This window comes from Phoenix dactylifera, unplaced genomic scaffold (assembly GCF_009389715.1).
Source record: "Phoenix dactylifera cultivar Barhee BC4 unplaced genomic scaffold, palm_55x_up_171113_PBpolish2nd_filt_p 000171F, whole genome shotgun sequence".
Classification (NCBI taxonomy): Eukaryota; Viridiplantae; Streptophyta; class Magnoliopsida; order Arecales; family Arecaceae; genus Phoenix; species Phoenix dactylifera.
In genome coordinates, this window is record NW_024067709.1 from 80,130 (window position 1) to 98,781 (window position 18,652).

Sequence of the window (18,652 nt, forward strand, 5' to 3'; positions counted from 1 at the left end):
CACTAAACATTAATTTATTAAATAATGCGAGAAAAAAAAAGGCATCGCAACACTCACAATAACGTCAAATCTACAGGGATCTCGCTGTCACATAGCAGCTAAAACGCGTGAACTCGCATTTGTTAGCATGAACCCGCTTTGAAGTAATATGAGAAAATTGGAGCTCAAAATGCAAATATCTCACTGAATATCTGATAACCACAGGAGAGGCTCAAAACAATTGAGTACCACGGTACCACCCAACAGGTGTCAAATCTGCAGTAGCTAAACGTGTGAACTAAATAAATCAAATAGAACACTTCCTCACATCAACCTTCATCAAAAATATGGTTTCATCAATAACAAATAACATGAATACATTTTGAACAAGCATGTTGGATATAAATCTAGCACAGGTTTATTTATAGGAACTTCAAACGAACTGCCACATCACATCTAAAACTTCTGAACCTGAGTTGTACAAAGGACAACCTCCTTACAAAGTCCAGGCTCGGGGTGGCGCTGCCTGTCACCTTCTTGTTTCACTCAGGGTCTTTCCCTCAAAAAATTCACTAAGCATTCGCTCAAGATCTTCTGGAGTGTATCTGATGTACTTCTGTGAATTCTTGCCATTCTCAACCAGTGGGCCTGAAAGGTAAAATAATTTGCTGACACTGGATCCACAGCAAAAAGAACTGTTCCCAGGAATATTAAACATAATAAAACCAAGTATTCTGTCTGCAAGGCACGAAGAATTATGGTGTACTCTGAAGGATGGTCTTAGACCAGGGGTGGAACCAGGAATTTACTCTGTAGGTGGGGGTGGGTGTGTGTGCTTGTGGAGAGGGGGGGGGGACACAATTTTGTCCTTTCTGGTTTATTCTCACAAATTAAAATGACAGCGGAGAAAAGACACATAGAGACTACAACATTTCATATGTATATTAGAAATTTGAGACATGCTGTATGATAAATCTAATTCTTTCTGATCATATCTTTAGCTAAAAAAGGAAGATTAACATGACTGAAAGAATGTGAGACAGACCTACCTGCCTTCTGTGCTAAACAATGTTCATCCTAGTATCTTGCCATATGATCTTAAATATCTAAGAGTGGGTAGTGGGGTCTGGAGCTGACATAAAAGTAAGAAGTCCGCTAATAGAAAGTAAGATTTTTTATTGAATCTTACAATAACAATATCCAAATTTTATAGATAGCAATCTAAGTACCCACTTCCTTGTTCTAAATACACGAAATTTGACCTTCTGGTTTATTCTCAAAATAGAAATGACAGAGGAGAAAAGAACAAATACAAATACTACTACATTTTCTCAGTAAATTAGGGATGCGAGACATGTTGTACATAAAATCTAATTCTTCTATTCTTATCTTCAGCTAATAAGAAGAGTAAGATGACTAGAGAATGTGAGGGGGACTTTCAGTGCTAAAACCAAGTTCTTCCTAGTATCTTGCCTTACGATCTTGAATATCCATGCTAACAAAGCTGCTTTAGATGTTTCCACAACCATAACCAAGCAATATGTATTTGCTATATATTGTAGATGACACTGGCATGCTTAAAAGGATGGAGAAATGGTGATAAACTTGGAATGAGATTAATAACCAATGGGATTGGAGAGGTGTCACTTTTTTTCTTGGTATCTGGATCATTTCATTAAAAAGAAGAAACAATTAATTCATAATACAAATGAAACTTTTTGTGTTGTAAGACAAATCTATGAATATTTATATAGATAGGGTACGACAAACCATCATGAACTGAGCAGTTTGGGCCGTACCAAACCAAAACCAATCACGAAACAGGATGGTTCGGTCCCTTAAAACCCTCTCGAGCACCCCATTGATGCCTCCACCCCTCCATTCTCTCCCCCCTCTTCCACCATGATCAAAGCTTCTAAACTCTGTCATGTGTGTTATCAATCACTCAATCACCCATCTCGCTCCTCTTCAATGCTGACCAAGGCCGATCAATGCCTAGGATGCCCCCTACCCCTCTCCCCTTCTCTTTCTCCCTCTCTCCCTTCCTCTCCTTGTTTTATTACAACAATTGACCACGATACAGTATAGACCCAAACTATACCGAACCAGTTGCCACTCAGTACGAGCCTCAGATACCGGTGCAGTATACCTTGTATATAGATATATAAAGAGATGTGAGCTGCTTATTAATGATGTACCTGTATGCATGTGTGAGGGAGATAAAAAATGGCAAATGCAAAACAACCTTCTAAACAAACAGCCAGCCTATTCTCTAGACAAAAAGAGAGCGCATTTCTCTCCACTTTTTGGTAATTGTAATTACTTAGGATTGTGATCATCTCTCAACAAGAGCTAACCAGGTTGTGATGCAACACTTTTAGATTGGGTTCAGATCCGAATGCCAAAATCCAACGGCAAGGATCAATTTCATCACCAGATTTTTCCAGTTGTGTGCTAGGACATTTGAAAATATACCAAGTTCCCAAGGAGCCTAGGCTCTAGCATCGAGTGTGGATGAATACACTGAAACAAAGAAGAGTCCCAGCAGTTTCAAGAATTGGAGGGGCGCACCTAGGAGTGGGTTTGGGGTGGGGATGGGTGGTTGCCATGGACCAAACCCCTTCCTTGAGTCTGCCCTCTGTATTAGACAAGTCATATAAGTTTGCATCTCAGCATGTTGGGACCTGAGTGGTAGATTAAGTTGGAAGCAGCTCATGTCAGAAGACCACAAAAACATGGATTGATGGCATCGACCTGGGAGCCCAACCATGCTTCCAATCGGAGTTCAATATGACAATTCCAAAGGTTGGTCCTATACAACAGAACAGCAACTAATCTGACATTTTATGTAATTACCCCAACTCTACAGCATTCCATTTATGACTACTAGTATGGTTACGCTAGCTATTGATTCATCAAGCAGAGTTATTTGCATGGGGTTACCTTAGGAGTACAATAGGAGATATTGAAGACCGACATGGCATGAATCACCAAACCTGCACTCAGGAAGAGTAATGCTTTGAGGTAACAAAAAAGCTAATGAGACCTTTAGTTTATTAGGGAAATGCAAGGATTAGATTGAAAAAATCCATGGGTTAGACACCTCATGCTCTTGGCCACATAGGCTCTCTAATTAGGTGCCATCTCACTCTTAGCCACTATGTTCCACCTCATGCTTGCTACCACCTCTTGCTTATTTAAGATTGCCGCCTTCATGTTTGACTTGCACCTCAAAGCTAGTATTAAGTTGACACCTTATGTTGTTTTACCTTAGGCTGCTACCTCATAGTTGTACGCCTCATGCTTAGGACTACTAAAAGAGCCATCTCATGCTTACATATCAGCCACCTAGTTGAACTTGAGCATCTAGCTACCAGTACATTGGGATGGACACCTCATGCTCCAAGACACCTATAACTGCGGAGGCCTCTTTCTACTGTGCAACTTTAGAAATCATAGAAACCTTATAAAAGTAGCTAATGAAGTAAAAGAAGAAATAAAGAACAGAGGCAAGCAAGAAAGAGACGATTGGTAATTGTTTGATAGTTTGAACCTTTATTAAATCTTCTATAGTTGTAAGTATCCTTGCATAGTTAATAATCCATTTTATAAATGACCTATTTAATGTTACACCAGTTCAGGAATTCCATGTCTACCTCATTGTCCATAATCATTTTTTGAACCATATTCCTATTTGAAGTCTGAAGCAACCTTGTGACCTCCAATTTCAGCAAATTGTTTGAATAATGAAAGTTAAAATGCTATCTATCTTGTTTTATATAAATTGAAGAATAGCTTTCATGATTTTCTAATCATTTTTGCTGTAAATAATTGTCCATTAAGTTAGTCTTCTAACTTTGTTTTTCTATAACTAATCGACATCTAAAGCTAACAAAAATTGAGCTTATTCTAACAGAAATCTATCTTACTGTATTGAAGTGATTGCTTTTGATCTTCACTCAATCATATGGAATATCGGTGAATTATTATAATGAAATGAAACTTTCTGGTCAGTCAAGGAACCCCTAGGAACAAGTATAATAGTTGGTGGTACCAATGAGCCCTAGCCAGCAGGTAGAATAGTTTGCATCAATGAAACCCTTTACCAGCAAGTACAATAGTTGGTCTAAAATGAACCCTTAGCTAATAGGCCTATTAATCAGTGAACCCATAATAATGGCATCATAGTTGCTTAATGACAATTGTTACTGAAATGATTGAATATTTTCTTCTTAGGTGCTAGTGTATTCAAGTATTTTCAAATGTCTTTCAGTGTATTCAAGCATTTTCTAAGTGTATTCAATGTTTATAAATGAATTTTTTCAACAATTTTGCACAGAATGGCAATGATGACACTAATTATTTCAATAAGCATTGATTCTTACTGCTTTTATTATTTTATTTTTTCTTGATTTTACATTGTTCACTATATTTGGGTACTTCCTGAGCAGTGTAGCTCATCATTGAACTATGATATTTCAAGGTGAGAAAATGGTCAATATTATGCTCCTAGGAAGCTTAAAGTGCTTTTGGTGTCCATAATGAAGCCACGTTGGTGACAAGCCAGCAATTCTGGATGCGGGCAGAGAGGGTTGTGAAGGTTATCAAGCCTTTAGACATCGTGCTTTGGGCTGTGGACCGTGAGAGGTACCCACAGATGAGCTTCCTTATCACATGATAGGACTGCTAAGGAGCAAATCAAGCGGATCTAGTGAATTTCTATGAGTACATAGACATCATTGAGCAGAGGTGGGACTACCAGAGGGTAGAAAGCTGCATCTAGTAGGTAAGAATATACATTAAAATAGTTGTTCATTGTCTAGTCTTATAGTTGGTCACGTCATACTAAACAATTGTAACTTGTATTTGTAACTTACTACTTGAACCAAAGTTCAATACAACATCCCTTGATTTGCAATGGACAGTGAAGTTCTGTCCACCCTGTGCAATATGACATACAAGATGGAGCCTGATCCAAATGTAGCGTAGTGTCTTGAGGAGGTTAGTTAATTTATGTGGAGATGTCTTTCATAATTTTAAATTTATTCAACATATTATAACATCGCGGGCCATATCTCTTTTTCACAAACAACTATTAGGGAGAGCTTCCACAGCTTTGGTGAACGAGATGTTATGCTCACAAGGGCAGTATCATTGATTCCAGGTATATTACATATGAACAATAGCATTAAGTGGTGGTTGATATTTTATAGCTACCACCATCTTATATGTAATTTTGTTCAATGCTTTTACAACTAAGTGGTGTTTCATTTCAGGAGGTCTGCTCAACATCTTAGGTGGTTTGCTCTCCGATCTTCTCGTAGACGGTGTCCTCTAGTGGCTAGGGAGCGCAACTGCTTCATATTGCCCTAATCTATCAACAAACAGAAGAACTATCTCACAAAAATGCCTAAGCGAATCTACCTGCACTACAATCAAGGTTGAGGGCTTAAGTGTATCGAGGAATGGAGCTCAGAATAATGATCCACTCCACATGATTTTGTACAGGATGATGAGGGTACGATTTGGCTTAAAGCAGCAGCAGGAGCCAAAACTTGATGACCTAGGATCGCCTCTAAGACCAACTAACATTGTAGCCGGCGAGACTAGGGTGGATTCGGAGGAAGACAAACGTAATTCCCATGCTCACATCCAATAGATCATGCAGAGGGTTAGTGGGAATTAAACCGTTAGGATGATTCCATATCCAAGAGATCCTCCAGCGATTTGATCGAGAGATGCTCGAACGAGACCCACCATACTACATGGTCCAGCCAGTCAGAAGGGCATAGTCGATCATTCCATAAAGCCAGTCAAAGGGGTGGGACAGGAAGAAAGCAAATGAGAAAAAAGGCAAAGCCCTACGTCATGGTCCAAGAAACCTTCACGCTCATGGTCACATGGAAGTAGAAATGATGATGTATCTAGTGGCTAGGGGAGGTCAGACCACCACATATGGTTCATAGCTCGAGAGTAGGATTTGATTCACCGGAGAGTCTCAATTCACTCACGCCATGTAGGATAGGGACCACGACGCATGGCTAAAAGACCACAAGCATACGATTGCATATAGAAGATGGATTTCTCGAGATCATAGTGGACACAAACAAGGCTGCCACAGATGACATAGCATATAGGGTAGAATCCCTTGACGTATCAAGTTCGAAATCCTATATGGAATTATATGGATATGGTGCTGGCTACTTATGAATATGGTGCTTCGGAAACGTCATCCTCCAGTGACTACCATCTACATAGCTTGAAGCACCTTATAGATCGGAATTTTCTTTCAAGCTATTTGGACAGGTCGCTCCACAGCCACAGTATCAGGCAGATGACTCCTCCCAAAGCAACACCATCACCCAAGCAATACAGAGACCATATGGATTACGTATTTTATAAGGCCCACAAGCTTACAAGAGTAGGGCGCTTTGTGGTTGGAGAATTGGGTTGAGGCCCCTGCATATGAAGACAACCCCGATGTCCACAAGAAATATCACCATTCGATGAAATTTTAGATGTAAGTATATAAGTTGTACTTAAATACATCTAATTGACTGTATCATTATATTTGGTATTTCACTAATTGATTTAGATGTTGTATGTTGCTTTTCCTGGCGTACAAAGCTTGGATCGCTTAAAACATCAAATTAGGGTTTTAACCCTAATAAAAATATCAAAGACATCAAGAACATCAAATTAGACTTAAAATCAATCAAAGGCAAAAAAGTATTACTTTTCATTAATGTTAAAAAAAATAAAAAAAAAAAAAATAAAAACTGGCATGCAACATCGTTATACCGGCATGCAACATCGTATATCGGCAGCAACATCATATCGTGTGTCGATACCATACCATACCAAACTAGTAGATAACCGACATGGGGCAGGGCACAATACCAAGTCAACGTACCTTGGTTGCAGCCCTAAGTTTATTCAAGTAAAATATATTCATGTCTACATGCATAATGAAAATATGGATGCATATGGATGATAGTTTTGATAGTATAAGTCTAACAGAATATAAATGAATCATTAAGAATGCAATGACTCTAAGAATACTCAAGAATAGAAGGCCACATGTAGAGAAAACATACCCAAATCGTTTATAAAGACCTATATGCAGGTAGTAGAACTTCAGCAACTGCAAGCCTCAAAGACTCGCGCAACTCTTGATCTGGGACTGGTCCATTGACACTGCTTTGATGGAGCTCCTCAAACTGCATGTTGAATGACTTAAATCTGATGATAGCAAGGTGGGTCAGTTTTGTGATACATTATAACATTATTAGCAAGCTGGAAAACTAATCTACTTCCTGACCTCTCTTTCACAGCCGATCTTGAGACTCCACTGCTGGTGCCTCCATCACTTCCAACCACACTACTACCTCCCGATGAAGTCAAACCTTGACCAGAGAGGCTCTGCAATACTGGAGTGATGAAAAAGTACAGTTATACAGCCTGAAAGTATTTCTGTTCAATATATGAGGATATTCTGTTTGACCATGGTGACCAATATTTTTGGCTCACTGAAGATCCTTAGATAAAACCATTGATATTTTGTAACTCAGCAATCCCCACATTAAATTAACAACAGATATAAATCAACCAATAATTTAAATTTGAGAAGAAGCAATGAGACATAGGAATGTGCATAAGTAGGTCATCAGTCGGAAGATGAGATAAAAAATCACAACCTCAAACAACCATATCTATAGCATATGTTCGCGTAGTCGCATCTTCAACCCACATAATCTTTCTACAGTTTGATATACGATAAATTTCTTTGCAATATGGTATATCGTACCGCGCCGAACAGAATGGTATAAGGCGTACTGTACCATACCAATTCGATACCGGTATCCGGTACGGGTGGCATACCGAACTCGGTATGCCAAACAAATTCGTATTGTACTGTACCGACATTGTGCTAGCGTGGCACCGATACGGAGTTTGATACCGAGACAACGAGCCTTGCTTTGCAGGATCAGATATATTGATATTAAATTATTTTGTTAGGGTTATGGATTTGTAGAAAATGAGCATATATTTATTCCATTATTTCTATTTAAAATGTTAATTAGAGAGAGAAAAAAATAGATATATCAAGTACAATAAAATAATAAGCAATCAATATGAGATTGTACACAGCTAAGCCAAGCTAGGAGCCCATTGCATCAGAGAATAGTTAGTGCTTAAGGATTTCCACATCACTTTTTTGTGCACATGAAAGACCAAAGTCCATGTACTCTCATTCCAGCATCTTGTGGATTGATTTGTAGGTCGAACATACATATCAGGTTGTTAGGTTGTATAATTCTGCTCTTCAGAAACTGCGGTTGATTAAAGGATTTGGAAAATTATAAAGGAAGCACATCCAGCACACTCTAACGAGATGCATCACTAAACTCTCTGATTTATTTAGAATTCTAAAATCCTGCACTACAGTTACTTTAGCAGATTATTGCAGATTGCTAGAATTTTGCTAAATAAATCATGCAACATTTAAATTTACTCTATATTTTCAAAGAATGGTTGCATTTTTTAAAACTGATATATCTCAATATGTACAGGAGCATATTGATTTAGTATAAGTATATAATAGCATACAGTAATAGCATTGTCCATATAATGTTACCAAGTGCGGCTAATAATTCAACATCTAGTGTGTTCCTCCATCAAATCTACTGTGACTTAGAACTCAGTATGGCTCAAAAACATGACTAGATCACTAGCTCATATTTATTTTTTTTTCTGAAAAATATTATCCAGGTCTACAATTAAGGCTGGCAAGCAGGTCAGTTTTAATAGGGATTTGCAGACCCCAAATCCAATCCATATTGAATCAAATCAAAAAATTGAATCCGAGGCCTAACTCATATCCATTAAGATGGATTTGAGATTTTATTATTGACCCATCATTTTTCTTTTTTTTCAGTCAAATTGTTTGAGGAGAATCCAAACAAAACTACAAAAGACAGCATAACTTTGTTAATTATATCAAATTGTTATTCAAGAAAGTAACAATTACACAACATATAGACACTACCAACAACTCATTCCAATAAAATTTGATGATAACCACAGTTATTATAATCACAACAAAACTTAGTGATTAACAAAACAGAAGTTGCTATTGAAAGTAAATTATTTTTCTCAAATTCCAAAGAGGGGTTGTAAAACATGTAGGGTATTAGTTTCAGGTCAGTTGGGGTTTGGTGTTAATTTAATAGTGGTTCCTAATGATGAAATCCAATTTATTTTCAAAATGGGTCATATTTTTCAATCCAAGCCTAATCCAAATTCAGATTAGACCAGGTTATTTTTCGGATCGGTTCCTGACTGGAAGTCCGTCAATCCAATCCACTCATGGGCTTCCTGCAAAAAAAAAAAAAACAGCAACAGACAAAGCACAGGGTGTAGGACAGTGCTACCATAAAATCAACACTGAACACAAGGTAGGATATTTTGAATGCCAAGGACATTAAAAGAGCATCAACCTAAAGTATTTGAACAAAAATACATGACATTTTCGAAGAGGGACACTTGTATGCTGAGTTAGGTTTAAGAAACCAAACCTTCGCCCAAGCAACCCTTCTATACTGATTTGCATTTTGCTGCACAATCCTTCGATGCCTTTGAATCCAGTCATCACCCAGTAAGTCCTTTGCTTCTGATCTGAAAATAATAAAGAGGCATTGTTTTTATCCAAATTAAATGCTCCAGTCATCTAATTGTATAACATACCTGCGCACAGATCTGACCATATAGTGGATGTTATTCATCAGAAATAGGTACATCAAAGCAGGATCCTTGTACTGCTTTGATTTTCCATCCAAATTAGTCTGAAGAGCTTGCATAATATGCATTGTTACAGATGCCAGTTCGGAGTTTGAATCATCCCCAGGTTTAAAGTCCTGGAAAAGCTGCTTCAGTGTTGTTTGATAGCTGTAAATGTTTGGTTAGTTGCTTTCTCAAACAGCTACATGGTGCATTTTATCTTGCTGAAGATAAAAGGTCACGAAATAATCAAACAAAGCAACAGGATAATTTCATAATCCACAGATTAAGCATATAAATGAGTATCTACAGAGCACAAGATATTTGTCAAGTAACATTGCATGCATATGAATAATTTGAAATACATTTAAAACAGGTCAAAGAAAAAATTTTCCAGGAGAGGAGAAAAGATCCAGAAACAAATATAAAATGGAAACATTTTCTTCCAAAATAACCATCCCTAGCAAGAACTCAATAATTCCATTAGCACTAAGTTTTACATGAACAAAACGTCATATCAGCAGCCTGTTGATTGTATGAGCAATAACCCAATTAATCATGATCTTAGATCCCATATATGACTAGTTTCTGCGTAAGAAATTTAACTGCTGCATGAACATTGGATTCATTCATTTTTAGAGTTTCAAAGAGGGCAAGAAGAGTGAATCTGGAAGATCTCTAATGCCAAGAGTTTCAATTAGAATATAGTCAAGACACCCCCTCCAGAAGCAACATCCAAATCATTTAAAACACAATTTCTGAAAGAAAAGAAGGGCAAGGCATCTCCAATCATTTCTTAGTACATATTCAGGCATGTGCCTGCCCCTAAGGGTAGTCCAGTCAATGGTTTAAAAGTCATGACATGATGGGTGACATGTCAACCAGTGGCCAGCACGGCACATGATGTGTGACATGTCCCATGATGTGGCAAGCCAAGACGCATGCCTTGTTGTGCTGGAACACTCATTTGTGCAGTAGATCACTATCAACTGGAAGCAACCCAATGTTGCATGCTGGTGTTGAATCAGAAAGTTACGAACTAGCCAGAATGGACAGGCAAGACAGCACTTGAAGCCCTGTCCAGTAACAATCATTTGTTTCATATTAAAAGATATTGTAATAATAGCATTATTCATGAGCATAAACAATGTCCTGATCACCCAAACACGAGTTTTCATGACAAAAAAACGGGAGTGGATACATCAGTCCTTTTCATGTTTAGTAATAGCTTCCAACATGATTGAACAATTGTGTGACAATGTTTAGACCTAACTCTATAAATACACCCTCTTCTATACTAAATGCATCTTTGTGCATTCTCTCTCCAGATAACATTTAAAAAGAGAGAGAGAGAGAAGATCAATCAAAAATGAGAGCAAAAGTTAGCAATTCATATACAATGTGTACATGTGTAAGGCCAAAAAATACTAAATTTATACATTTCAATAACTGACGAGATTACAGACACCCATTAAACAGCCTCAAAGTCATGTCTAATCACAAGACTGGCTGTCAAGAATCATTCTTATTTAAAAACAGCATGTTCCAAAAGAAGGCAATGGTTCTCAAGAATCTAAACAATGGGCCTTCACAATATTTTCCCCCCAAACATACCTAAGTTAGAACATGGTCCACTTACCCATCGACCCCTACACTGCCTTAAAACCACCTAAACATCCTTAATCATCTGATAACCTAACCCGAGAACTATTATTAATCTCAACCAATTCTATAAAACATCTTCAAACCCTACTCCTTCTAAGAGCACCAGAACATAAGATTGGATCTTGAAGACAGCCAACAGAGGACATCAGCACAACATCAGGATTTCTTGCACATGGCCCACTGGCCTGATGAAGATTTCATGCTGAAGTTTGACTCATCTATTAATCTTTGGTCGAGTAACTTTGGCAATGCATCATGTACAAGAGATCATGTTTCATTGCAAGCTGGATTATTGTCAAGTAAATTCTGCATGCCATCTGATTCCAGACCGATGATATCCTATACCACCAAATCCTTAGAAACCTACTTGCTTCTTATATCACCATTTTTGCATGGATTTGACATTTTTTTGCATGCACTCCAATAAAGTTGCATTCAAAGACATAACCTGACCCACTACATATGCCTTTTTCAGACCTTACTCACTGTCCTCCTCTTTCTCTCTCTCTCCTCCCTTGGATGGTTTTTGGTCTGACTTGGATGTGAACCCTGCGTACCTACCCTCCTCCCCCTTGCCTTTTCAATTCAAGAGGGTGCCTCCCATTCACTCTTTCCTTTTTCCTTGTTCTAGCCAGGCATCACCAGGCTAGTGGGGCAGCCAGAGAGTAAGAGAAAGAGTGAGGAAGAGAATGAATAAAAAAAGGAGAGAGAATGAGGAAGTGAATTAAAGAGGTGAAAGAAGGAAATAAAGAGAGAGCTAGGGAAGAGAAGAGTTGAGTTTGAGAAAACAGGGACCTCCTTTAAAGTCTAATTAAGAGCTTCTTATCTTTATTTTTCAGTCTACATCTTTCATTTGCTGCCAACCCAACTCTCTTTTATCCTCGAAGTTAGTTTGATATGAAGCTTTAAGTAGCAATTCCATCTATTCATTTTTCACGTTCTTCAAATTCATCTTCGGAGTCCAGCAAACTATTTCATACTTGGACCCTAATACATCCTAGAATTTTCAGAAGGACAAATATCTAATTTCAGAATCCAAACTGAAATACAACCATGTGAATCCAAGCAGCATAAAATCACTAATAGATTGAAACAAGAGGCAATCAGCATGCAATAATTGAAGCTAGAAGCCATGAACCAGTTCAACCGGCACCAGATCCAGTAAATCAGCATAAATCAACCATGAACAACAACTTAAAGATTTGCATGAAATAAACAACTTCAATAAAAGTAACTAGCATACAATCCACTAAAGTGCATGGCCGAGAAATGAAAATCATATCTAAAAACTAACTGGCATCCAGAAACTGCTCAAACAAGAATACAATATGTTCTCTCCAGCCCTAGAAAACAAATAATGCCGAAAGGTAAGATGGTAGGTGTGTTTGAATCAACAAGGGAAGTGAAAGATGTAGAAGTCAGAAAGAAATCCAAGATAAAAGAAATCTCACCAAAAAAAAAGAACCTGGATGTACAATAGTATCTACATCCATTTGTCCCACAAAGTTTTCAAAGAAAAGTAAAGAGATAAGGAGAGAGCATCGCAGTCTTTTCTTATCTAAAATCGATTGCTTGATCTAGTGTTTAGAGCACTGAAACTCAACCCGTGCTGCTCCATAACTGATTTATCAAGATCCTAAGCAAGATACACCATACCATACCGAACCAAAAAAATACAGTGTACCGTACTGAACCAGACAGTACAGGACGTACCAAATCATACCGGTTCGGTACCAGGACGTGGTATTGGAGGCATATCAGTACTCGATATGCAGAACTAGCCCCCGTATTGGGCATACCGACATACTAATAGGGTAGCACCGGTACAAGGCTCAGTACTGAGACGATGTACCTTGATACTAAGGCTAATTACTTATCTCGGTGTTGCATGACGGACAATGTGGACATCATTTAAATATGTTGTACACTCAAAAATAGAAGAAATAATGATGAAATCCCACTAGGGAAACAAAGAAAGACATGATCATTCACCTACATCATGATGCCCATGTCAGACCAAGAACCCAAGTCCTCTCTTAACAGCTGAGTTCTATACGAACACTTTGTTGCAATTTTTGGTAGAAACATGCTACCCACTGTGTTGGTTTCTGCACTTCAATGCCACATTGAGACATGAATCCATTAGACCTTAGCAACTTAGTGGTAGGCTGTGCGGATAATATACAGCTTGTTGGATCTTGCCTCATTCTAGATTTGATATGTCATCCAATCCAGCACAATCCAATCTGAAGCGATGGGTACAAGATGGTAAGTTTGCAGATATAATCAAATCTAGTAGATTTGGTGTTAGCACACAAATGAGATAATTCTTCAGACACCTCTGAGATGCATAGTTGATAATATTTACAGGATCATGACTAGGACACATATACTAATGCATGTTTTTTGGGGGATTTATTATTGAAACCCTTCGAGCTTGTTAGGTTTGGCAGTGGACATTGACTCATCTTACTAGTGTTCAGACCAAATACGTTAGTGTTTTAAAGGCATATACACGCATGGTCGGCAGAATCATCCCGAACCGGGCGGTTCTGCCCGTTCCAAGCCATATCGGTGGCTCACTGGTACAGTTCGGGCTATAAAAACAGCACGCTGCCGGAGCCAGAGAAGAAGAAGAGAAAGAGAGAGCGAGCGGCGGAGGGAGGGAGGAGAGGTAGTGGACGCCAACGGAGGGCCGGTGGAGGCCGCGGGGCCCAAGGCCGCAGCTAGTTCTCCTGTTTCAAACAAAACAAGGGTCCGGCCGCAGCTAAAAAATTTTGAGATTTTTTAAGTGAAGTCGGCAAGCGATATGCCGACTTCACTTAAAAATTTCAAAATTTTTTAGCCCCAGTCGATTCCCCTGCGTCCGCCGCCTCTCCTTCTCCCTCCCTCCCCTGTTCTCTTCTCTTTCTCTTCTCTTTCTCCGGCTCCGGCAGCGCGCCCTCTCTCGGTACGGGCCCAGCATAGCCCACACCGAGTCGTCCCGCTGGAGAACCGGTACGGTGCCCAGTACCGGTTCCTCCGGCCTTGTGTACATGTGTCACGTTCCAAAGCTCCCAATGAGGATAATGATTTAAAGATAAAGAAGATTTAGAAGTGTATTTGCTTCTTGATTAAAGTAGACCTCTGGTCAAAACTTGAAAATGAAGATGTAGATATGAGTAAATTGGAGCAAGTTTATGCTTGACAATTATACAAACAATACAACGAGGGAAAATAATCTAAAATGACTTTGGCATATGCAACATCATCCAAAAGCGACAACCAGCAGGAGTAGGGACCTCAAGTTCAAGTTGAAGAAGTTCAAGTTGAATTATCAAGAGTGAATAAAAGACTTCGAATGGATGTGATGAGAAGCATTAAAAAATAACCAAGAAAGATTTTGAAGAGTCCATTTTAAAATATTTGACACGGGATACCACTCCATGGTTGAGATAAGGCCTCTATAATTCATAAACCAGACCTAAAATAAACAGAACAATGCTTTTGTTTTTTGCCTATAGTCACGTTCCAAAAACTAACTGAAAATATAGCTCTATAATAAGTAAATACAGCATCTGTATCGAAAGATAATAGATAATTCATATTTCCTACTTTATAGATAAAGCAACAGCTGCAATCGTATTTAAGCTATATTAACAAGTAAATAAAAGGGACTAGCAAAAGGATTAAAGGAACATTTTTATAAAAAAATTTATGACCGTAAACAAATAAACTCAACTCAGATACAGCCACATGCAAGAACAGGAATAACTATAGTCAAATTCCTAGGAAAACACATGAATTATGAAAGAGGTGCATCTGTTATTGCTAATAAATTATGTAATTTTCATGGCAAAATTTGGTATCTAAAGGTAGAATAAATGAAAATACTTACTCAAAGAGGAATTTCACATAATTAATGACATAGCTAGTTAAAGGGTGGACAGTTCCATCAGCAACAGTTGTTTTTGTTGCATCTTTCTCAACTGCCTCCTCAAAATCACCAAAGGTTTCCTTGGCAGTTTGAGCCAAGTGTCTTGTCAAACCCAATGCAGATTCTCGCATTTCAGAACAAGCTTTGACCTCAAATATTGTTTCGACCTGACCAATCAATTAAAGGCAATCCCATCATTTACTATTTGGTGAAAAGAATGATACTTTCCAAATATAAACAGCTCTCATACATATGCCAATAAATTAAATAATTGGGATGAGCTTAAAAAATGTAAAGCGAACAGGTATAGCATGTAAATGACTATAGCCTCATACCAATTACCCAAAATGTCAATTCCCATAAGTTTTATTAAAGCAATAGCAAATCCAATTGCAACGTTTCATTGGGCATATCAATCTTACATGATATCCTTTATCAGTTATTATTTGTCTGTTAAAATGAGCTAGCCCTGTCATAGCCCTACTCCCCTTACCAAATTAAAGCACACATAAGCACAAACCTACACATACAGATAAAGATATCAATATATACATGCATATATTTAAAAATGGCAGCCTAGTGCACAAGCCTCCCTCAACTGCTAGGTCTAGGGAGAGTCAGATTTACGCAACCTTACCTCGTGCGGAAAGGTTATTTCCATGTTTCAAACTCGTGACACCCAAGTTAAAATGGAGCAACCTTGCAATTGTGCTAAGGCTCACACTCTGCGCATATTTATCTATTCTATATAAAAATAACAATTTTGAATTTGAAGAATATTCCATTCTAATATCATCTATCATTTTTCTACCCAAAAGCTCTTCCATTTCTCTTACAATACATAAGTAATTCCTATTCAAATAAATTTGACTATTTTTTAAAAATTAGATATTCGAATCCTAACTTTAAAAATTAATACGTAAAAATTGTATTAATCAATCTTTTAAGCAAAATATGCCATTTCGGTACCAGGCATGTACTAGTACCACCCTTTACTGTGTCGGTACGCCCGATGTGGGAGCCGATTCGGCATACCGAATGTCGGTAAGCCTCTCGTACCACATACCGGGTTCAGCACTGATACAATACGCCCTGTACTATCCAGTTTGGTACAGTATACATATCTTGCTTTTAAGAGTGACAACACAAGAAAAAATATAAGAAAAATCCCACTATTCTTTTAAAGTTATATATAATATAATCTAAAATTTTATATTTATTTTTCTTCTCAAATATGCATGGCACACATGAGGTTGCTAGTACATAAAAAATGATATTGACACATTTAAATATGTTTAATATGTCTTGCTGTTTCCCAAAAAGCCATTAAGAACTATATAAGAAAGCCTTATGTAAACATAAAAATACATCATGTCTTCCCCTTGCGACTCTCTGCCTCTTACAGTTCTCCATCTGCACGCTTGTCAAGATATGGCATTTCTCTTGCATTTGCTTCCCCCTTCTCATGAAATTCAAAGCTCTCTACCTATACACCTGGTGGTCCACTATTCTGTTTGAAAATAAAATAACTTCATGTAGTCTATGTTCTGCCAACAAGGTAGCAAAGTTAATATAAACATTCTCTCTAACATTTCAATTTTTCTTACAAAACTCTAACCCATTTTGTCAATATGGAGTCTAGAAGCACTATATTTCCTTATTTTGAGGGAAGCAATTTACAAACTAAATCTTTTCTTCTTCCACCACTCAGTTTTTTTATTGATATTCTCTTCCCAGTTACATGCATTTCCAATCTTCTTTCACTTTTTAAATTTCTAATTTTTTATTTTTTCCAACATTTTAGCATTGTTGTACAATGATTTATCTACTTTTAACTTTAATCTCTTCTTTTTCCAAATTGTGTATTTCAATCTAGTACCTTCATTTGTCATTTTTGTGGGTATATATTCATCTTAATTATCTAATTTGAAGAAGTTTTCATAATTATGTCATTTTCATATCATCATGAATTCCTGATATTTCTTAGTCCATTTTTTATTTCTATTAATTCTGCCTTACTCCTTTTCTTTAATTTTTTTTCATTTTCAACTTTGTTTTACAGAACCTACAATATATGTGTTGCATCTAGAGAACATCATCAAAAACAGAGTAAGCAGCAGTACAAACAACTCCAAAGCAAAACCTTCATTGTTTAAAATGTTTTTATGCAGAACATAAAAATACAATTTTTTCCCTGCAATAACCATCTCAGTTGATGTTAAAACATATCATAATATGATGGTGTTGGATTACAATCAATGTTGTCATCAGCAATCTTCTAGGCACTAAGGGGACCATTTGAACAGATATTTAGTTACCCTTTTAACAGATATTTCCAAAAATAGTATTTAGTTATAACATACAAACAACATTTTCCAACTTCCAAGAATTCCACTAATAAATCGTACAAGTCAAACAAATTACGCAAATTCATTAGTTAAAGGAACAATATTAGTTAATTGTACTTGCATAGTATAAAATATAATAGTGGTAAGTTAACATGTTGCTTTGAGTCTTCAAACTCCAGAACTTTTTCTGAAGAATCTATGAAACAGCAAGAACTATAGAGTGAAACTCAACTTGATGAAACTAAGGTCAAGATTTTTCAAATGCCCAAGCACTTTAAGTATCTTGACTGTGACATGGAACAATGCTGACAGAACCCATGATGGCAATTGTGCGATCCCAAATTTATAAGAATCTGACTCATAGTACAAAGTTCAAGAACTGGCACAGCTTTAAATGATAAATACAATATGTACAGATACTTTACCTACTCACATAACAAATTGGTAAGAGACAAGGCTTCAGAAAGCATTACATCACGTGAATGTCGTGTGTCATAAGGACAGTATAAATTTTGTCACATAACTGTGGCTGTTGCACAATGTAACTAAAAGTTACAACAAGCAACAAGATCACCACCACCCAAGTCAGGAGGTAAAGTATGCTCATAACTGTGGTGTTCAAAGAAACATATATTATACCTCAGGTTGAAGTTCCCTCATTATTTCATACATGTCTAGAAGAACAAACAGCTTTTCTGGCGACCTTTTGCTTTTAGCAATAGCCTCTCCAAAACTAAGTAGCACCGCTACACTGTTTGCAGTTACTTCAGCAAAACACTGATCCTTGAGAGACGCAATGCCTTCAAAGATTTGATCACATAATTGACGTTCCCCAGCAAAAAGCAGCTTGACCTGTTTCAAGCATGGTCAAAATACTTGAGAAACAAAAGCAATACACTCTAAAAGTGATTTTTATACAGATCATTACTGCAATTCGCATGAAGTGAATCCAATTGCCAATTTT

General features: G+C 37.4%; 1 protein-coding gene across 1 annotated transcript; it reads right to left on the bottom strand.

The window, feature by feature from the left end:
* Nucleotides 1-314: 314 nt before the first annotated feature.
* LOC120105019 (exocyst complex component EXO70A1-like) lies at nucleotides 315-18,649 on the bottom strand (the record flags this gene model as incomplete). The annotated part of the gene is made up of 8 exons (XM_039117067.1): nucleotides 315-653; nucleotides 7,096-7,221; nucleotides 7,301-7,409; nucleotides 9,557-9,657; nucleotides 9,727-9,927; nucleotides 15,302-15,507; nucleotides 18,328-18,540; nucleotides 18,617-18,649. Coding segments are annotated over 8 exons (1,134 nt in total), but the record flags the coding sequence as incomplete, so codon positions are not given.
* Nucleotides 18,650-18,652: the final 3 nt, after the last annotated feature.